The sequence below is a fragment of the Otolemur garnettii genome, unplaced genomic scaffold (genome assembly GCF_000181295.1).
Source record: "Otolemur garnettii isolate 467f Iridium unplaced genomic scaffold, OtoGar3 scaffold00002, whole genome shotgun sequence".
Taxonomy (NCBI): Eukaryota; Metazoa; Chordata; class Mammalia; order Primates; family Galagidae; genus Otolemur; species Otolemur garnettii.
In genome coordinates, this window is record NW_003852397.1 from 23,790,502 (window position 1) to 23,813,566 (window position 23,065).

The 23,065-nt window shown below is 38.1% G+C and overlaps 1 protein-coding gene across 2 annotated transcripts in view; it reads left to right on the forward strand.

Moving 5' to 3' along the window:
* The window catches only part of LAMA2 (laminin subunit alpha 2), a 614,120-nt gene that overhangs the window by 361,472 nt on the left and 229,583 nt on the right, over nucleotides 1-23,065 (forward strand). For both annotated transcript variants that reach the window (XM_003781659.1, XM_003781660.1), the window contains exons 16-18: nucleotides 2,482-2,595; nucleotides 6,968-7,095; nucleotides 16,295-16,381. In XM_003781659.1, coding sequence (XP_003781707.1) covers nucleotides 2,482-2,595; nucleotides 6,968-7,095; nucleotides 16,295-16,381 — 329 coding nt within the window. The remainder of the gene's footprint in view (nucleotides 1-2,481; nucleotides 2,596-6,967; nucleotides 7,096-16,294; nucleotides 16,382-23,065) is intronic.

The window sequence follows — 23,065 nt, forward strand, 5'->3', positions numbered from 1 at the left end:
AGAGGTTAAGAATGAGTCGTAAGTTACCAGCTTCAACTGTTGGACAGTTTGGTTTGGGACCATTTACTAAGCTGAGAAAGACTAGGAGAGAGATAGTGGGGGCTGGGAGGGTGAACTCAACAGTCCATTTTATAAATTTTACATCGAAAAGTCTATGACGGGTTGATGGCAATGTTTAATTAGGATATTCAGATGCCTAAATTCAGCACATCTGTCTTATCTAGAGATTCAGTTTTTCAAGGCATGGGACAGAAAAATAAAGAGGAAAAATCACCAAGCCCAAGCCCTGAGGAGCTCCTGACGGTGACACATAGTGTTGAAGCAGAGAGGAGAGCAGAGATATAAGGGTGACATTGGGAAGTGTTATGCCCTAGAATTTGACAGAAGAAGGTTTTTGAGGGACAACGAAGTCAAGGAGGCCAAAGATTGATGAGAGGTCAGACAAAACGCAGTGGGAGAATTGTCTATTGGATTTGGCTACCAGGAATTTGATGACAAGGACAAGAACAGTTTTCACTGGGGGTGGTGGCCCCAGACAGATTAGAATGGAATGAAATGTGGAAGGGAAGTGAGGAAGAAAGGACTTTCTAGAGTAGGGCTACTGAAACGAAAAACAGGTAGACGACTAGGAAAGTTATGTGACGGTGAGAGTAACTTTGTCATTCAGTTAATTTTTGATGGAGACACTGGTTCATATTTTTGAGTGGAAGGTAATGATCCAATAGAAGAGAAAGTTACTACTGATGCAGCAGAGAGGAGGAGTATTGAGACCCAACAGGTCCTGGAATCCAGATTACAAGTGGAGTCGTATTTCTTTGAAAGGAGGATGTATCCTGCATGCTTCACTGCTACTGTTTCCGAAGGGAATATAGCTCCGCGTGTAGAGATATATGCTTAGGTAGATATATACTTAAAAGCCACTTATAATGGCTTTAATTTTCTTTGTGACTAATGAGATAAAAATCACTGACTAACAGAGGTGTAAGGAGCTGGGAAGTTTGAAGAAAGACGTACTCCGAGTAGCACTTTTGCAGAGCATTTAGAACAAAAATTCTGTGAATGTTTGCCCCAGAAATAGTAAATTAGATCTCTCCCTCTTCTCAATAACCTTAATATTTACCCCCTTCTGGATATGTAGCTTCATGAGGTTTTTTATTTTAAATATATATTGCAGGAAGAAATCACTTCTACGATGAATCTAGGGAGATACAAATTTTAATAGGGGGAGAAACTATTGGAAATAGATGGAAAATTGACCCTCTCCCTTTTTGTTCTGCCCAAATGAAGGGGAAAATTGATTTTCTTTTCTTTTCAGATATGAAGTATCAGCACATCATTTTTTTTATGTGTTCGTTACTGATGTTCATATTTAAGAGGCCTCATATCAGGAGGCAGAAGGAATGTTTCCAGCAACATACAACACGGGTCTATATACTTTATTACTTCAGTGGTTTGACCATTGTTTCCATTTTCAACTGGAAAAAAAAGGTCTTTTCGTGATATATGATGCTGTTTTTAACCATCCAGAAATATAGTAAATAACCCACAAAATGCGGTTACACTTGAGGGGCGCCGTAACCTCTTAGAGAGAAGCAATATTTACCTTGCATGTACGCTGCACTGTGTTCATTCCGTAGTAATCCCCACAGAAGGGAAACTTAATTAAGGTTGATGGAGAACTTGGAGCAGACATTGACACACAAGCCATCTAAGACTCAAATGTCCCGTTGTAATCAGAATTCTCTTTTTTATATAAAAAAATGTTTCACCTTTTACAAAGGAATAATGAATATAAGCAAATTTAGCGAAAAAGAATGCTGTAAAGTAAGCCATCAAGGCAGCATGGAGGAAATCAATCATAAACTCTTTTGTGTAAATCTGGGGAAGCATAATGGGATGGAGGAAGTTTAGAATGAAATGCGTGAGTCATATTTGCGTGGAAGCCAGGTGTGGGGGGGCACATACAACAGCGGGGTGCTACCTTTCTTCCTAATAAGGTCCAACTTTTTCTGGAAGTGAAGGAGTTAAGAGCAGTTAGTGTGTGGGAAAGGGAATGTTCCCAGAGAATCACAATTGCTGGGGATGACAGGGGGGTTGGTCTCTTAAACTAAGATTCTCTGAAGAATCCTATTAAATCTGCTGCTTTTTTTTCCCCCACTACTTTTCCTTCTGTTTTCCTGTCTTTTTACTTTGAGACTGTCTGTCACATTTCAATTCTTTATATCTCTGCTTTATTTTACCATTTCAGAAGAGACACCAAGCTAATGCTTCTTCTAATCTCGTACCTACCAGTAACGCTAAGGTCAGTACGAAGCCTCAGTGTCAGGAGGAACAGATCTGAAGCGCTGTTTCAGTAATGCCAATGCTTTGACAAACACAGTGGATGAATTTCCTTGGTTATTTTCTAGTATGAAAACACAGCAACAGAAAACCTGATTTGTTTAATTCCCGAGGCTGACAGCCACCTTATCTTTCTTCCAGTCTTGCTGGCCTAGGCACAGACGAGTTAATGGCACCATTTACGGTGGCATCTGCGAACCATGTCAGTGCTTTGGTCACGCGGAATCCTGTGATGACATCACTGGAGAATGCCTGGTAAGTGCATTGTCCTGTGGGGATGCTGATCAACACGGCTGAGATCAGCTCAACAGACCTTACATTTCAATTGCTACCTTTGGTACCTTGATCACTTGAGCCCAGAAGTGATTTGACAAAGATCTTTATAGTGAACTGAGCTAGAAGCTAAGAACCCTCTTTCGGAGGTGATCACCCTAACCTCTATTAGGAAGTGTTTTTTCATATTAGTCTAAGAGTTGAATTAGGATCAGATACATTATTATAAAGCATAACTAATGATGAGAAACACATCTGCCATGAATAGATACGTCCACAGATGATTTCACTCTAGTCCATCAATTCACCCAAGCACAGTATGCTTTTAAGGTAGAAAACAGTTTGTGTTCCCTTAACACAAAAAAGTGTCAAATACAACCTTTCTAATAAACATAATTATCTCTTCATCACACTTAAAACGGTGATAAACTGCCTGTTTTCGATTTAAATTTTTCAGAATTTAACTAAATACTAGGTGTCATTAGATTAAAAAATAATAGCTACACATAATGCATATTCGCCAGATTTCCTGGTTCTTGTCCAATGGTGTCTATACTTTTAAGCAGAAACTAAGCTCTCTGAAGCGCAGAGCACTCTCCATCCCGCTCAGAAGCCTCTGGATTGGAGAATTACGCTGAATAGACCATTCTGATTAACTCAGGGGCATGTTAGTTTTATATTGTCTGACATGGCATGAAGCTTGAAACAACACTTCTCATTTCATTAGTCTTGCAGAAACCCAATCTGAAATGGTGCCAATTTAGGAGGATATCATAGTCTCATTTCCCCGCAGAATTTAAGGCAGACGCTGTGATCTGTAATTCTTAATGTTCTGTCTTTCTCATGCTCATTTCCCCCCCTTTCTCTTCTACTTAAAAGCTTCTGGGAAAAATCCAAAATGAAAATTCAGGGCTTTTGTTTCAATGCAGTTTGGCATTTAGTTTTATTGATGCTCTTTTCTGTTTTCTCTCTGTAAGATTCTATTTAATTGCTTTGCAGTATAAAGCATGAGAGCCTTAATTTGTGGATCAGTAGATTTTTCAAAATGCCTTTTTATGAATAGAAAGACTAAGTGATTTTCATTTTAATTATACCATAAGTCTTTTAAAATGTGCTTTGGGAAAAAAATATTGAGTTACCTAGAAACGCTTTAGTAGCATGCAATAGGAAATATTCAGCCCCAAACTGATGTGGATTTGCTTCATTCACCCTTAGAAGATAAAAATAAATACATTAGGATACCAAACTCATAATGTTCCCTGTAGTAGTATTTCACATAGAATTAGTTAGGATAAAATCAAATCATGCTGGTGGTCCATTTGGTGATTTGATATTTCTAGGAATGGAAGCCATTTTTAAAAAATAAAACAGTGTCATTTAGCATAATCTGGAGAAAAAGAGAAGAGAAGGTAATGATATCTGAGGCCTTCCACTAATTAAACCTAGTTCATTGGCTCTGTTTCATGGACAGCGAGATGGGAGGCCACTTTGAAATAATAGAGGGATCTTGAGGCAATAGTGGACATCTTGAAGGTCAAGACAGAATTTGGTGTCCCCTGAGTTTTTCATGGTATACCTGTGATAGCTGGTGAATGGTGATCATGAAGGCTATGTTCTGGAGACTGCCCGGGGCCCTTTCTCTGATTGATAACTACGTACTGATCTCCCATTTTGATAATGATTCCCAAAGAGGAAAATAGTTGAATGTAGGTGGCCCCTGTGGCTCAAAGGAGTAGGACACCAGGCCCCTATGCTGGAGGTGGCAGTTTCAAACCCAGCCATGGCCAAAGACTGCAAAAAATAAAAAAAAAATAGTTGAATGTTACATATCAAGGGCATTCTCACTGTTAAGTTGACTGTGAATTTTAGCTTCTTATTGTTTTTTTTTTCCTAGCATTCAATAGATAATTTAGGAAACATATGAGTATACTGCTTTCTGGCTTAGATTAGCTTTGAAATCTGATCATAAACTAACTGAAATTTATCTTTAACATCGGAACAAAATTTGGACCTCTGCTGTCGTGTGGGTAAAAAGAAGTCATTTTAACTCAAAATACATTTGAAGTGACCCAGGGAACATTCAAAGCTGTATGAGATGATGGCCCGCTTGCTCTGTTCCAGCGTTCTTCTGTGATGTGATGTGAACAAACATTTGGAAACGCTTGTAACAAGGCACCTGTAAACATTACTCATCCGTCAGAGTGAAAGTTTCATCTTTTTCAGTTTTGATATCATAATATTGGTTGTCCAATGCTGTTTTATAGTTTCGATGGCAAAAATACTTGAGTTTTAAGATTAATTTTATTTCTAATTAATGAAACATGATATTAGGAAATGTCAGAGACCTCCACGTGTTTTTTGTTTTGGTTTGGTTTTCTTTTGCAGTTTTTGGCCGGGCCTGGGTTTGAACCCACCACCTCTGGCATATGGGGCTGGCACCCTACTCCTTTGAGCCACAGGAGCTGCCCACTCCATGTGTTATTTTTCTTTCAAATCAGTTGTGGAAGAAAAATAGGGTCTCTGAGTTAGGCAAGATTTTCAGTTAAGTTTTAGAAACAGTGTTTCAACTTATTTAAGACAATCAATTTTATGAGCTTATGTTTTTAAAACTCAAAGTCTTTGAAGACCCAATCTGTGTCAGAATGACAGCAAGTGAAGAATTTTCAACAAACAATTCTCCAGTAATAGCTAAGTTTATCTCAACTTGGAAAGGAAGCAGGAAGATCAAATCAAAGGGGGAAAGTGTTCTTCACCTTAATCTATGTTTTGCACGTTACCTCCTACTATGCTATGTTATTTAGACAACTGTTAACAGTAAAGTTAAACTTTATGATATCTTTGAAAAGTTTGCTAAATAAACTTGAGAAGAATTTTTTTAAAAAGTCCATTTTCACCAGGTCCTATAGAAATGCATGTTTGCTTTAGTTGATGAAACTGGAATAGAATTTCAGGCCTTTAAAAGTTTATAAATCATTGCCCTTAGCACCTTATTTTACAGGTTAAAAATGGAGGCTTAAAGAGTTCAATGATTATAATTTAGATATCTACCACTCAATTAAGACATCTGTCCCCTTCTCAACAAACTTCAGTAAGCTATGTTCAAAAATGTGTATTTATTTATGGGTTTAGTTTTGTTAATGCCACTCACTAAAGATAATTGAAATTGAACTTATTTTGAAACATATTGAAATAAACAATAATTCAGAATTTTCATTAACTTAGTCTGACAATTCCACTGGTCATCCAGATTAATACACTTTTACTCTATGTATAATTTAGCAATTTCCTTCACAAATTTGGTTATGGCTCATAAAAATCAAGGTTGCATTGGGCACCCCTGATTTCTGATAAACTCCTTTCAACATAGGGGAAAAATTAAAGTTATATATAATCCACACTATATTATTTTTAATAAGAATTGGATACATTTTACTGTACCATTGGAACCTAAAGTTATGTCTACATGATGGAGAAAAATCCTAAACATGTATCAAATTGTGCTATGTGAAGCTTACAGGTGATTCCCCCGCCTGATTGAATTGTTCACGTGATGAGTTTTACAAACATAGACTGGGTTGAGGAATGTCCTTTAATTAATCTGAAGAAATCAAAACATGCCTTATTTTATTTTTATTTTTTTGTTAGTTTTTGAAGAAGACACGGGTTTCAAAATACTAATTGGCAGAGAAATGCAATTTCAGCTTTCTTTGAAAAATACCTGGGGGAAATTGTTATGTGCCTCATGGTTCTGTTATACATTACTATACGTTCAATTTTTTTTTTTCCATTTTCTCAATGTTTAATGATGAGTCAAGCAAAGCTCGTCACAGATGTAATACAGTAGTGCACTGTCCCATCCATCAGAGTCTAGTAAGGTCAAAATTAATGTCAGCTAAGAGAGCACAGTCCCCAGGGATCTGTGTGATTAGCCATGGTTCTCATTAAACCAGCAATTTCAAGTTGAACCATTGATTTTTACCTAGAACCAGCTACAAGTGCCGTTAAACATATGTTATTAGGGCTTTCTGACTACACACACATACATACGCGACCACATATATTTCCTTAAAAAGCATAAGGAAGAAAGGAAATATGATTTTCATAATGAAAAAAATTATAATGAATATCAGTCATCTTTTTATACCTGGGCAGGTGCTAAAACTATCAAGTGCTATGTAAGTTAGATATTAAACTAAATTTCATGGCTATTTTCCTGCTGTAAATTTGACCATTTAATGTGGGAAAGTTATTTTTCCTGGCAGGGGACAGACTAATGACTTTATAAACCTATTTTTGGCAACATGCTGATGCTTAAGACCGAAATAACAAAGTCTGATGTACATTTCTTCCTCAGAACTGTAAGGATCACACAGGTGGCCCATATTGCAATAAATGTCTTCCTGGTTTCTATGGTGATCCAACTAAAGGAACATCTGAAGACTGCCAGCCCTGTGCCTGTCCACTCAATATCCCATCCAATAAGTGAGTAACAAACCTACCCGAGAAATGAGTGTTCCGTTCAGGTCTGGATGAGGGCGGCTTGTGATATCAAATGTACCCTGTTTCTTATCACATATAAAAATAATAAGCATTTGCATGAATTTTTTTCAGCAAGGTATTATGGGTTATGACTATTTCTAAGAATTTTTTAATATTTGATATTTTTAATATTTTAATTTTTTGAATAGAATGTAGAATAGAATGTCTAAACCAATTCCAAAGAACAGAACTATTTGATACAGACGCATTTGTACATTCAGAACTATTTGATACACACAGGCACACATGTATCTTCATACTTTCATGTAAGAAGCACTGATAGAAATGCAGCTCCTTTGGGTCCTAGTCTCACACTATTCATTTGTGAATCTCGGGCAAGTCAAAAACCTCTCGAAAGGTAAAATGAAGTGATGATTGACTTTTAACCGCTTATGCTATCCTTTAGATATCACAGAATTTATTGTATTTATGTGTTTATGTTATGCATATCTTATTTAAATAGTTTTAATAAATGATACATGTTATTTTGTAAATTATGTGAGTATTGAACTATGGGTGATTATTACTATATTATTTTACATAAACTGTTTAGAGCTTGACAAAGTTTAATGCAAACTCTGTACTTTGGTTAGGCATTTAGTTTTTTTTCCTTTTCTTTTTCTCTCTATTGATAGTCGTTTACCTAAGGCAACAACCTCTTAAAGTGGATTTAAAACAAAAGCAAAAATACTCTTACCTTTTAGGGGAATGCCTGATTCCAGCTGCTCCTTCAGGCAGTTCTCTCCAAGTAAACAGCTAACTGAACTATTTTTTGTTTTATTTTGTTGAAATGGGACATACTGTGTTGAACACAAATCAACAATTTTTCCTAGTAAACAATTGTAAAAACTATTATTTTAAATGAAGGAAATTTATTTTCCTTCTTCTCCTTTTTCTTCTCTTTTCTTTTTTTTTGAGAACTGCTGAAAGGTAACTTTGGTGTTCAGTAAAGTTTATATTATATCATTCACTTTCCAGCTTTGTCTAAGCACTGTGGTAATGCTTGCAGAGCAGAAATTTTCAGCTACTTTTAAGTGAAATCTGTCAGCTATGGTCTTTTAAAGTGAGGGTGTAATCCAGCAGGTCATGCTCCAAGCTCTTTCCTGAGATTTTCCTAATTAAAATGGTCTTTTGTTAGTTCTAATGATAACTATAAACTGAAGACTTTGAGAATAATTCTGACCTTAAGTTTCAAAGTCCTCCTTAGAGCTGTGCTTCCTACTGTTCGGGCTACATGAGATCCCTATCTTCCCAGTAACCCTGTCCTCTCAGAATTTTTCCCATTGCTCGTTGTTTGCAAAAGAAGAGAAACAACTAATATTTAATGAAAGAAGACCACTATATTCTAGGCATATGGCCAAAGACTATATTTGGTGTTATTTTACCTTTGAATATAATCCAATAAGGTAGGTATGATTATGCCCATTTTATAGATGAAGGAATAAAGACTCTAAGTAGGGAAAGAGTATCTTGGTGCCAATTCGGGAGCGAGAATTCCTTGGTTTCAATTCTGGGTTCTGTACTTTCTGGCTAGGTAACTTCCTTAAACCCCCTGTGCCTCAGTTCTCTCCTTATTAGTTGTGATTGTAGGACCCCCTCATCGGTTTGTTGTGAGAATTACAAAAAGTAAATACGGAAAGCACTTAAGACAGTAATTTGACGTGGTGAGCTCAATTTAAGAGCTGTAATTATATAACGTACTTGGAGGCATAAAGCATTAAAGGATCAGGGGTGAATTTTCACTTTAAAGCATGTGTGCTTTCCAGTTCCTGACATTCTCCATTGAGGACTTCTTTTTAAAAATACACATTAGTTTTTAAGTGATAGCACTAAAAGCAATTAATTGATCAACTGGGTAAGTCAAGTTCCCTAGCAAGGCCTTAAAAAAAGAAAAAAAGAAATTGGTTTAATGTGTATTGGTAATCAAAACATTTCCAGAGTTTAAAGCATGAGCTTGCCTGGACATAAAGCTGAAGATTCTTTGACAACTAAGGGTGTTAGAGAAACAAAGGATTACAAGAGGTAAACCTACCAAAAAAAATGAATATGGGAAAATAAATGACATCAATTCCTTCATAATTAACAGCCAGTCAGCCCTATGGTCATAACATGGCATAAAATTAGCTTTCTTGTGTTTGTGTGAAGAGTTAGACCATGCTAAGGAAGACCTACTCACTCACCATGGCATTCTCTAAACCAGTGATTCTCAACCTTCCTAATGCCTCCTAAAGCTGCGACCCTTTAATATAGTTCCTCATGTTGTGGTGACCCCCACCCATTAAATTATTTTTGTTGCTACTTCATAACTGTAATTTTGCTACTGTTATGAATTGTAATGTAAATATCTGATGTGCAGGATGTATTTTCATTGTTACCAAGCGGTCATGACCCATAGGTTGAGAACTGCTGCTCTAAACCATCCACACATACAAGAGAGTGTGAATAATAATTAATAATTGTGTAATACTAACTTGGACTGAGGAAAGCAGAAGGATTGCATCTGGCCACCCACACTGCATCTTCTCTTCTGTCAAAACGTCACAGGACTTAGCATACCGTGTTTCCCTGAAAATAAGACCTACCCCCAGAATAGGCCCTAGCAGGATTTCTATGCATTTGTTAAATATAAGCCCTCCCTGGATAATAAGACCTAGTGATGGGCGTGGCTATGCAGTGTATGTATGCATGCATTTTGGTGCAGTAAATAAGACATCCCCTGAAAATAAGCCCTAGTGTGTCTTCCTGAGAAAGAATAAATATAAGACAGTGTCTTATCTTCAGGGAAACGTGGAAATTATCAATCGGCAGAGCTGGCCATGTGTATTCTATGGATCCTAGCTGAAAACATTTTTAGAATTATACAATTGATTGGATATGTAGCCCTTATGTATATCCCATTACTATAAATGCAGAGGAGTCGCTAGGGAATTTTGCTCAGGTAATTACAGGCATCTATGACCCATCCCTGTCCCTGTATTTGCTGTGCTTCTTTCTACAAGGGTGTCTAACTATGTTGTTCCTAAAAGAGAGAGGAAGTCAGCAAGCATCAAAACACCATCCATCAGGGCTCATCAGGGCCAAAGGAACAAGTGTTCCAGTGTTCAGTCTTAATATTTTCTAAAATGTGGACCAGTATATTTTAATTTCTTATAATTATGTTGATCCTGATTTTTTAAATAATGACAATATAATGTTAATACCAGTAATTTCAACTACTTAAAAATTCTTCCATTTTCAAGGTGATTTCACTTACAGTAAATAGTTATTAAATTGTGAAATAATTTTATCCTTAGTATTAGACCTGGAAATAGAACAGTAACTAGGTTTAAATTCCAACTTTAAAGGTAGCATTTTTGTAAGTAGAGATCCACAATAATGTGTTTATTTTATAAATCCTAGAAGTTTCATGATGAGAGTTGTAAAGTCTCTTAAATTTAAAACAATTTAGAAAACATTCATAGTTTAACTGCACAACTGGAATGGGGAAAATCCATTTTAATCTAATATCCTGAAATATTAAAACTAACTCACTAAGCAATGAGACCCTTCATGTGCTAGAGAAACTATTCTTTTTAAAAGTTTTTAAAAAAAAAAAAAACACTACAGTTATAATCTGAGTTAGAAACTCTGAGGTATAAATGTAATATTTGCATATAATTCTGAAGATGAGATTTGAATTTACCCTGGTTATTCAGAAAAAGAGAAAGGTACCTGGGCTAAAGGTTGCTGCAACCCCCATGTGAAGTGCAAGGCTTAGTGATAGCTTTTACCTTCGTGATTTATCTATTTAATCCCTGGTCATAAATCTTAGAGATTGCAAGCATTTTGGCTCCAGATTTCTCAGATAATATTGCTAAATAAATCAAATGTGTAGAAAGATAGAGATAGATTGATATAGTTACTGTGATCTATGAATATAGACAAGCATATAATATTTAAATTATACATATCGACTTCATCAGCTATTTACAGTGTCCACTGTTTCCTTAGCCTTCTCATCTTGGTGATGTATATATTGTAGCTATCATTTACAACTAGGTGGTAAAATTTATCTTTAGGGAAACAAATAAAAATATAAATATTTCTAGTGTTTCATACTCATTAATTTCTGGCATTACATAGCTTTCTACATTAAATAAAATATGAAAGGCACACAAGAATGTCTGTCTTTGAATACTTAGGATGTGTTTGAATAGATAATATTATTGAAGTAGTTATAGATTTTCATTAGGTATATAATAAAATTGAAGATATTTTTGGCACAAGGCTTGACAGCGGGTAGACCCTCAATAAGTTCTACTGATATTATGAATACTATTGCTCTGAGTCCATCAGGAATGCTAAAACTCAAGTAGTTGAAAGAATAAAACTCTTCTAGAATTAACTTTTAGGCTCACTCAAGAGGTCATATTGGATTATTATCATTGTTAAAATTAGTACTTATTAGAGAGATATATTCCATGATAAGAGGTACATTTAAAGAAACATTCCATTCATTCTTAAGAAATTGGAGAATGCTTTAGGTGGTTTAGAGCCCTTTCCATCACATTATTTTATGTGTTCATGGATGATTATGATGGGTCTTCCTAGTTGCTTATACTTCAGGAGAAAAGCAAAGTCCAGAAAAATTAAGTGCCTTGATAGTGATCAACATCACCAATATTAGAACCCATATATTCTGACTCACCTCTGTGATTCTTCCAGTGGGGCTATAGAAATACAAATAATTACATAAAAATTGAAGAGAAGCAAAAAATAATAATAATGAATTAGTAGAACTTAATGTCATACTAACTGTGGATGTTCATTGTAAAAACCAGTGAACGCTTATTTCTTTGGCAATGATTATGTTAACTTTTTATACAGTTATGTTAATGGTTATTTTAATGGAAGAGACTAGAGCAGGATAAGAAAAAGCAGACTTAATTATTTTTGATCATTAAGCAAATACCTTAAACATTCAAGAAATGAACATATTTTAATTTGTTTAAAAATTTGGCCTTTTTTTTTGAGACAGAGTCTCACTCTGTCACCCTGGGTAGAGGCTGTGGTGTCACGGCTCACAACAACCTCAAACGGTTGGGCTCGAGTGATCTTCTTGCCTCAGCCTACCAAGTAACTGGGACTTCAGGTGTCCACTACCATACCTGGCTAGATTTTCTATTTTTAGTGGAGATGGGATCTGGCTTTTAATCAGACTGGTCTGGAACTCCTGAGCTCAAGCAATCCCGTGTTTGTCTCCCAGATTGCTAGGATTACAGACATTAGCCCCCAAGTCCAGTCCAAAATTTGGCAAAAATTTTAAAGTATTGCCACTTCATAGCTCTAAGTTGTTTTAGTACTATGTTTTCATACTTATCGGTATGAAGGGCTTTTACAGATCAATTATATTATACCGTTTTGCAGTATGGGAAATAGCTTTACAGAAATATAGCATCTGAAGACATACATAGAAAATAAATCAAGTCTAATTACAAAATCCTATTGTGGAGATTAAATCAGATTTCATAGTATGTAAAGATCATTAAAGAAATAAGTATTTAATTCATGATTCTCTTGAGAATAAATAAAACAGAGATCATTGAATTAAAGAAGAAAAAATTAGGGGAAAAGTCAAAAATTCACGTGGACTTGAGTTTTTCCTTCATTCTCTTCTTCTTCTCCATACTCTGCTCTTTCTTTACTTGTCCTGAATGTTCTCACCACCCTTACCCATCTCCCTTTCTTACAATTCGCAACAACACATCCCCTTTGGTTTCTCTTTCCCTACCCAGAGGTCAAGGAAACAATTTGTTGAAAGAAGTCCTGATTCCCTGTTGTAGAGGCAAATACAACACATGCGCTGATTGTCTAACTCTCAGGATGGAAATTTTATCCCAGTGATGAAAGGAGTGGTCATTTTGTATCACATCAAGAAGCAATTCAGAATTTTTTATACCAAATGGATGAGAATTAAAGAAATGCAAAATACTTTCACACATTTACTTACCGTGTGCTTAATTATATTTTAGGGTATTGGATTAACTCTCTGTAGCAGCATTGTACGTTAGAACTGAATTTGAGGACCCACAGGAGAAATTTTCCTATTGTCTGATAATCAAGAATAGTTGAGTTTCCATTAACCGATTAATTTTGCCTTAGCTTCCGGATGGGGTGGGTCATTCACGTGATCGTTCCCTTTCACATTAGTGTTGAAATAATTCAGCCATATGTTCATCCACCACTATCAAATGCACATTCTTTATAATATGCTTTTCAAACTCTGAGTACACCCCTGATCTTATTTAAATTCTTAGTATTTTTTCTTTTTAACCTTATATATGATTTTTATTTTAAATATACATATTTTGTTAGGTAGAATTAAACTCTCTTTGGAGCAAAGTTAATTATATCTGCATGTGTGTACATTCAGACACACAAATGCACACACATAGGTTCACATACATATTCACATACTGAGTTACACATATATACATAATTATAAACGGATCGTTATTAAAAATATATAAATAAAAACATGTGTTCAGTCATTAGGAGGACCTATTCCATGGGTAGATTGTTTCTCTTCCTCCTCTTTTTGGGAAATGCCTGCTGTTTTTGGTTTTTTTCCAGGGGGGTGTCCAACCTTTCTTCTTCTTCTCTGTTGCACATTGGAAGAGTAAGAGTCGCCTTAGGCCACATGTGAAATACACAAACACTAATGAAAACTGAGGAACAACAACAAAAGGTACAAGTGTACTTATCACAATCTCAGACACCACAGAGAAGTGAAACAGTCTTCAAATAATCTACACGTGGCCTTGGCTATTTCAGGAAACAAAACATTCTCTGCCAGGATGGGACTAGCCAACTAGACATAAATGATCTAATTTTGAAATTACTTGAAGTTGGTGGTGATTACTTATAGTTCCCTCTACGTGTCATGAAACAATTAGCTTCAGGTTTTAGTCAAAATCCGGTGTCAAGTTGCTACACTTGCCAGTCCAAATTCTGTAGATCCTTTTTGTTGGGGATATGTATTTCTCATTCTAACTTTCTTTTTGCTGTTCAATGTCATGTTCTCCCATAGCTGCGACTGCAATTACAGTAGGAAGGGAGTAAATCCTCGGTTTATGTTGTTTAAAGAATATCAAAGCACAAATACAGTTACATTTTATGGGAAAGTTTTATTTGGACGCATCATGTCAAGTGTTTATATTACTAGAAGTTTAAACTCACTTAATTCTTACTAGGATGTCTGAATGACAGTTGGTTATAAGATGAAAGGAGAATAAGATTAAGAATCTGAAGTCCTGGTTCCCACGGTAAATTCTGCTGGAAATTAGTGTATGACCTTGGGCAAGAAAAATTATGCCTGCCCCCACAAACTCATAGGATTTTGTGAAAATGCTATAAAATTATTTGTCAAAGTACTCGGAACTGCGAAGAACTAGTCAAATCAAATATATTGTTATTGCTCGATATTTTTTTTCCTGAAAAAGTTTTGGTGTTAGTGAGCACATCTTATTTTACCTCTATTGGTTTTAACTGACATGTGAGTATATTTAAAAATTTGAAATCTATTTTATAAATAGTTTTAAAGTGTCAGAAGCCTTGTCAGCCGCCTTTGACATGACTTGTGGCAAACTGATTTAGGATTTTAAAAATAATTGGTGTGGTTTTCCTTCAATCACTATAGTCCCACGGGGATGGGGACCCCAGTGCTTTGAGTTGGAGTAACTTTCTCCATAGATGATGAGATAGTTAGTTATAGAGTGACAGTTTTCAAAGAAAACATACATGCTCTCTAGAGATTTGTCATCTAGTTCTCTCTTTTGTGTCTGAAAACAATAGCAAATCAGTGGATGAGGAGGAGGGGATCCTCTTTCTTGCCATTTTTTCGTATGCCTCTTCTCTTCAGTGAGATCATAGTCCTGTCCAGAAAATCACCCAGGGAGAGCTCCCCTTGGGTCCTGGGCGGCCAGGCACAGGCTGCACTCTAAGAGGACGTTGTCCTCTCATGGAGCCTGGGCTAGATGTGTCTTGATTCTGCTGTTTGTGACAGAGCCCCTTAACGTGGAATCCTTTATCTGGACAATTTACATGAATTTGAGGTGTTCCAGACCAAACTCCCTCCCCCTCCACCAGACCCAACAAATTTCTTTTTTCTTTCTTTCTTTTTTTTTTAGACCGAGTGTCACTTTGTTGCCCTCAATAGAGTGCCATGGCATCATAGCTCACAGCAATCCCAAACTCTTGGACTCAAGTGATTCTCTTGCCTCAGCCTCTCAAGTATCTGGGACTAGAGACACCTGCCACAACGCCCAGCTATTATTAGAGATGGGGGTCCCACTCTGGTTAAGGCTAGTCTTGAACCCATGAGCTCAGGCAATCCACCCACCTCGGCCTCCGGGAGTGCTAGGATTATAGGCGTGAGCCACCACTCCTAGCCTACAAATTTCTAATTTTTTTGTGACTCAAGTTAGAAATATTTGTAGAAAGAGAAGCAAACTTTGGAATATGCTAGAAAGCATGAAATGGTAAGGTTGTCTAGGTTTGGTTTGATTTTTTATAAATTTTAGCAGAATATGCACACTTGGTCTCTCCTACAAGCTTTCCCCAGGATTCCATCAGCGGCAGCATGACCGTGAGTGCCCTTGCGCCACAGCCTCCACCCCCCTCCAACCATGGAGTGAGACTGAAAGTAGCCACCCCTGCAGCCACCTCCGCCACTGTCTCTACCATGTACTGCATTTTTCAAAATCTGGAAAATACCAAGATTTCTTGGGGCTGCTTCAAATTGAGAGGGGTTTGGCTGGAGAGAAAGGAAGTGCGGCTGTGTTTTGCCAGGCCCTGGGAAAATCCCTAAAAAGCCGCTGCTCCCTTGTTACTGATAATCGTGATCCAGAACAGTCAAAAGTCAGTTAATAACACGTCACAGGGATCCTGCTCTCCACTGGGCTGTGTTCACGTCCGCAGAAACAGCAATGCCATTTCACCCTCCATCGGTCAGACCCTCATCTCCGCCTGTGAGATGAGAATGAGCAGGCTGCACCCTTTTGTCACAGCAGTAGTGGAGAAAGAGGAATGAAAATGCACCGCTAATGACTCTGTGTATGTGCTTTTTCCTTGTCCCCGTTGCTCTCCGACAACATCAACATAGTTTTAGCCCGACATGCCATTTAGACCGGAGTCTGGGATTGATCTGTGATGAATGCCCCGTCGGGCACACAGGACCGCGCTGCGAGAGGTAAGCACGCAGTTCACTGTCTTGCAAAATGATTTCTACCTTGGGAGTTATAAAACCACAGGCATTATCAGCCTTTGCACTACCCCGGAGAAACCGCCACACTCAATGAGGTGAAATAAAGTTTCTCTCCACACTTGTCAAACAAATGCATTTTATTTTTGTAGCTTATTTATTTTCTAGAAATTGCTCTATAAATCTTCATTCACTCAGAGAATATCTGATGAATGTTTTAATCTTAAAGGTTAAGCATTAACCCACAATTTTTCTGGCAAGCATTGCTCAAGTGGAAAGTCATACACTTGAAGATTTATCTACTTGTCTATGTAGGCACCATTTATTTTTCATAATTAGCCTTTTTTTTGTTCTTAAAATGTGCCTTAAATGCGGAGTTCATAGTTCGGCAAGTGGTCCATAATTTACTTTAAATGTATTTGAAAATAGAAAACAAAATCGAATTTATTATCATGATTTATATCCTCTTCTAATTACTCCTAAACCAGTATTGTAATTCCTGTTGATTTGACCAGGTTGCTGTGCAGTAGCACCAGGGATATTATTTAATTTGTGTGATCATATTTCCTCCCAAAATGTTTTTGAAGAAATGATTCTTCTTTATGTTCTGTCTCAGTATAAAAATGGTACAAACTCCACCCCCTGGTAGCATTGCCAAACACAACCACCTCCGGGTGGTTTTAGCACTGAAAATAATCTCCCTCGCTGCCATCACTGGGGGCAGGAGAAGGGGACTGCAGAGGAGGTGACAGGCTTTCCCTCATAGGGAACAAGACACACCCCAGAAAGAGCTCTTTCTGCCCATCCTGTTCTGTCTTTTTGGCGTCCATCCCTCCTGTTTCAACCAGGATGCATAAGGGTAATGAAGCAGGAGCCTCCCACCCAGAGAGGAGCTGGCTAGCAGCTAGCAGTCTGTGACAGGGTGCCACTGACAGTTCCGAGCAGCAACAAGTATGGAAGCATCTATAAATTAGCAATGGAATCAAAAATCTCAAACAAGGGGGATTGATTTGCAATCCACAAACTGGAAATCTTTAACTGTGTCTTTTTTTAAGGCAGGCCTATGCATATTACTTATCATTATAGGAGAATATATCATGGCCAAGGTAGATTTACAGATTTACATCAAATGCCTCGTTACTCAGCTCCCTACAGGCAACCTTTTCTTTTTTTTTTTAGCGAATAGAAAATGATACCTGCTCTGTCATAAGCAGCTATTAAATCTGCTTATCTAAGTGAACGTGGTCTCTGCTGTATTCATGTTGCTCAGTAGTTTCTGAGCCATCTACTATTCAACACGCTACCTTTTATGGAACAAACGTCTCGTTAGCACTACAATGTGCTAGATACAGGGCTGGACATTGAATATACATAGATGCACTATACCGTCCTCGCCCTCAGCAGATCGCAGCCTCCTTTAATGCAGGAGAGGATAATTGCGTGTATTCTTGAGCAAATTCTATTTGAATAATGAAAAAATCACCAAGGAAAGAAAGAACTGATAGAAAGCATTATTTCCTGTCTAAAAATCTGTATTGATCTGATTCAAAAGAAGCTGTTGACGTGCCTATACCGTGTAACAAATGGCATCGCTTACCTCCAGCTCAAGTTTTTCAGCCAGAAGTAATCTTAAACTAGTAGGACATCGATAAGAAGATACTATGTTTTTCCAGCCAGGATGCTAATTAGGGTTTTCCAGGAATGTTTAGGATTTATCATTTCACTGTATTTATATGAGTCAAGAGAAACCCTTTCGATGGATCCAAAATATTCCCAGAAACTGTGTTTGAGGTATACCTGTTGAGGCAGAAGAGAGGGAAGGTACGGATGAGGTAAGGAGGAGATCCTGGTTGCACTGAATATCACATAATGAAAACTGTTCTGTAGTTAATGCACGTGATCAGCTTCTGCACATCCTCTAGAGAAAACGCGTGCTGAAGGCGGCATTTCCCAAACTGTAGCTGTTCCTAGAATGAAGACTTCCGTGGTCACATCGGTTTGGGAGGTGTCCATTAGCATGTTCAGAGTCCTGGCGTGTCCTGGAGTGTGGAGGGAAGAAATCTATTCATTTAACTCAGAATTTGCTAAACTTAATGTGCCCATAAATTTTCTGCATTAGTGATTTAGGAAGAAAATATCTCAGACTGCAGCTCAGGTGGGTAGGAATTGTAACTTTATCATCTTTATCACTACTTAATTTTTATTTGGGGACCCCTGTCTCTCTATGGGACCTGCAAGGACTTAGGAACATAATCTCAGCCAGTTTAAAATTTGATGTTTCTATCCCTCTTCCCACGTCCACTCTTGAGTTAATGTTCTAGCAAGCTTTCCTAGTACCGTGGGGCTTGTGTGCCTGAGTAGTGGGGTGGGGAGTGTAGATGTGTGTGTGCTGGGCAGAGAGACATGGAATGGGACCAGCTGGGCCTCGGCATTTCATCAGTGCATCTTCTTCCTGACCCGTTCCTTTTCCCGGTCTTCCTCATCACCTTTCTCTTTAGGCCTAGCAAGCCTTTCCATTACTTCCATCTCATTCCTGGGGGTGTGGAGCCATCTAGATTCTTGCATTCCATTCTGGAACCCACCAACATCTCTCCCACTATTTCTCCATCTGCCTTTCCAATCCCACCCCATTTTCTGTTTGGGGGACAGGGTACCACACTCATAGAAATGACAACTTGTAGATCTCCAAGTCCAGAAGATTCCTACATTTCTGCTTTCTGCTCTGTCAAATCTCTTCACTCAAACATGAAGCACAAAAAGGGTCTTTCTTGTTGAATAGAGGGAGTGGATGAGAGGATGGCAGAACGGGATCCAGCAAAACCCTGGTGATTGACTGGTGTGCGGTCCCACGTGGAACACTACCCTCAGCTTGGGAAACATTTACTGGGGGTCAAATCGCCCATATTTTAGAGTTATCTGCTTTGCTGGGGAGCATTTAAAAGAAAGATGAGAGTGAGGAAGTGAGGGGAGAAGGTATTTACCTGGCACTTTGCTGAGACTGCAAACTTTTATCATCTGGGCAAAAGGAGGAAAAAAATAAAAGTAAACTGAGAGAGACAGCATCTTAGAAGGCTAAAAGGGATTAAGTAAGCATTGGAGCATCAAGAAAAATTAAAAGAAATATAGAGCAAAAGGTGAGTTAGGGCGGTGCCTGTGGCTCAGTGAGTAGGGCGCCAGCCCCATATACCGAGGGCAGTGAGTTCAAACCCGGCCCCGGCCAAACTGCAACAAAAAAAATAGCCAGGTGTTGTGTCAGGTACCTGTAGTCCCAGCTACTCGGGAGGCTGAGGCAAGAGAATCACCTAAGCCCAAGAGGTGGAGGTTGCAGTGAGCTGTGATGCCACAGCACTCTACCGAGAGTGACAAAGTGAGACTCTGTCTCTAAGAAAAAAAAAAGTGAGTTAAATGCTGACAATATTGCCCCTGACTAGACACGAAGTGACTTTCACAGTGAGTTTGGAGCCTCAGCAGTACATCATATGTCAGGGAGAAAGACATTTAAAAAGACCGTGGCAAGTTCACCTTGAGGACTCTATAGGACAACGTGAATCTCAGTGGAATATGTGGGCTTCTGAAACCCAACCCCCTCCCTAGCTGGAAAATTTTTAACAACTCATCTCCACATGAGGAGAGAAACATCAAAAGTCAAGACTAATTTCATAATTTCCACTGAGAATGAAGAAGTTAGTTGAATCTAATTGTTTAGTATTTTGAAAATTCACATACCATCCCATTTAGGTATTCTCTGCTTCAGGAATGTCTGAATTTGGATCCTGTCTGATCACCCTTGATCCCCTACCTTCTGTCTGAGGCCCTTTGCACCCCTGAGTCCTGACCACACAGCGTGGGGTTACAGAAATAACACTAATTGGTAGTACCATTAGTAAATTGTGATTCCAGATGAGGTTTCCAGAGGCCGCCTACGTGTGATTTGTATTTCTGTGCAAAAGTCCTCAGGGAAGGGGGAGTTGGGGAGCCTGAATGCAGCAGGTCCTCTTCTGGTCAGGGCACCTTCTGTGTCGCGTAACCACCATGTCCGCTCTCTCTTCACTTTTTCTGCATACGCCTGGAGAGGGCACTGTTTTTTTAGTTTGCAGAAAGTCACCCTATATAAGCAGGTAAACTCCCTCAGTCCCTTGCTAATTACGGCCAATGAGAGGAAGTAAAAACCCGGTGTCACAGCTCAGCCCTGCCTTGTTACACTGCAGCTTCCTCTGGGCCTTTGCCAATACTATTCCCTCTGCCTGGAAGACAGCAGCCCTTCCCCTTTTCCACCTAAAGCTAACCACTGTTCAACTTTCAAAATTCAGTTCTATCATCTTGAAAGGGTCTTCAATTAACCTGAATCTAGTTGGTTGCCTTTTCTGCGCTTCTGTCCAGCATAGCTCCAACTGTTCTGCTGCTACTTTTTTTTTTTTGAGACAGAGTCTCACTTTATCACCCTAGGTAGAGTGTCGTGGCGTCACAGCTCATAGCAACCTCAAACTCTTGGGTTTAAGGGATCCTCTTGCCTCAGCCTCCCTAGTACTGAGACTACAGGTGCCCACCACTGCACCCAGCTATTATTTTAGAGAAGAGATCTCACTATTGCTCAGGCTGGTCTTGAACTTCTGAGCTCAGGCAATCCACCTGCCTCAGGGCCTCCATGAGTGGGAAGCTTACTGGCATAAGCCCCCCCCCCCCAATTTCCCGCCTACTGCTATAGTTTTTGAAGTGTATTTCTTCTCCATGGACTGCAGCATAAAGACTGTGCCATGTTTATATTAGTATCATGTAGAATGCTCAGTAGATTGCATATATTTTTTTTTCTTTTTTTTTTGAGGAAGAGTGCTGGGGAGGGGGAACAAGAGCTTTTCTAATTTGCTTAGAGAGTTTGAAAGTAGCATTTTATTGTTCCATTGTTTTCAGACTATAGATGATGGAAAAGTAGGTCAGAGATTTTAGCCAAAAGTTGCTGAAAACAGTGCTAGGGTAGAAGAGCCCCAGCAGTGCCCTTGCATTCTTCTCATTGTTTCTTTCTCTTCACTCCTGCCTTTTCTCTCTTCCCCTGTCTCCCTCCCTCCCCACACTAACAGTGTCCCTAAGTTATACATAGCAGCCACTGCGGCTCCTAACTGCGTGTATTTGCTGTGTATCTCACACTAAAAGATATCTTTCCCAAGTATTGTAATTTGATTTGAAAAATTTAACAAGTGTAGAAAGGAACATTGACTTGGTGATGTCAAGATGCCCATCTCTAGCAAGGCATTCAATACACTCTGTTTTTAAAAATGCCCTTATTCTGCCTCGCATATGAAAATGAGAGCGCTTGAGATTTCCCACTCTGGTTCATTTTAGTAAATAGAAACGCTGAGGAACTGGCAAGGTCTAAAGGACTGTGACTTGAACTAATTTTAATTAGGTGAATTGAACTTGATCAGACACTAAAATGCCATTGTTATTAATCAAAGTTATATGATTAGCAGTCTTGTATTCTCCGACTTTAGCATTACTTTTTAATTCCTAGTGGAACATTTTTAGAAACCTCTAAGAATACTGTTCTCTGCACAGAAACACACACACACACCCCCGTAATATGCTGAAGAAAATGGTTTCGGTTCCAGTGAAATGGCATATGAATTTTTTGTCATGTATATTCACAAATTTTCTTTGCATAGCCTGCAACAAAAAATAAAATACACATTTTTTTGTTACTTTATTTAATTATAGTTATTTTCTCCCTGAAACGAGTTTTTTTTTTTTTTCCTATTACAGGAGAATTTTAGACTTATTAATTGGCATCTATGTTTAAAAAAGTCCCCAGATCTTGTTATATAATGCCATCTCTCCTGAGGGCAGTAAGTCATTTTGAAGAAAGTGAGCTGAAAATAATAGGTTTTCATGGGCTGTGATAATGATGACTGTATATCTGTATTCCAGTAGAGCAAAGCCACTTTCCTAGTGGTAAACAAAATGAGATGTGAATATATGTGGATGTTATCATAGGCTTTGAATATTAAATAAGGCAAAAAGAATCAAGTTAAAATTCAAGAAGATCTTCTTATTCTCTTTGTTGAATACCACTCCTGAAGGGATTGTGGGAAAATTTTATGCCCTAAAATATTTCTACATATGAATATTAGAGAATTAATGAACATTTTTATTTGTGGCCAGTAGTCTTCTTCCAAGCCATATTTATACAACTTTCTTTATTTAATAAAACAATTTGCAAATATAGGTAATCTCATTTTAAAAATTATGATAACATATGAAATCTAAAACTTATGGCACCTACAAATTTCCTAGCAAACATAAAACAATAGTGGCTCACGCCTTGGGAGGCCGAGGCAGATGGAGTGCCAGAGCAATCACAGGTTCAAGACCAGCCTGAGCCAGAGAGAAACACCGTCGCTAAAAAAATAGCTGGGCGTTGTGGCCGGTGCCTGTAGTCCCAGCTACTTGGGAGGCTAAGGCAAGAGAATCACTTAAGCCCAAGAGTTTGAGGTTGCTGTGATCTGTGATGCCCCAGCACTCTACTGAGGGTGACAAAGTGAGACTCTGCCTTAGGAAAAAAAAAAAAAGAAAAGGAAAAGAAAAGAAAATCATAATTGGGATGTTATTAAAGTAAATCAATAACTTTGCCTCATAATTATGTTATTAAAGTATCCTCAATATGAAATACTTATTTAAGCC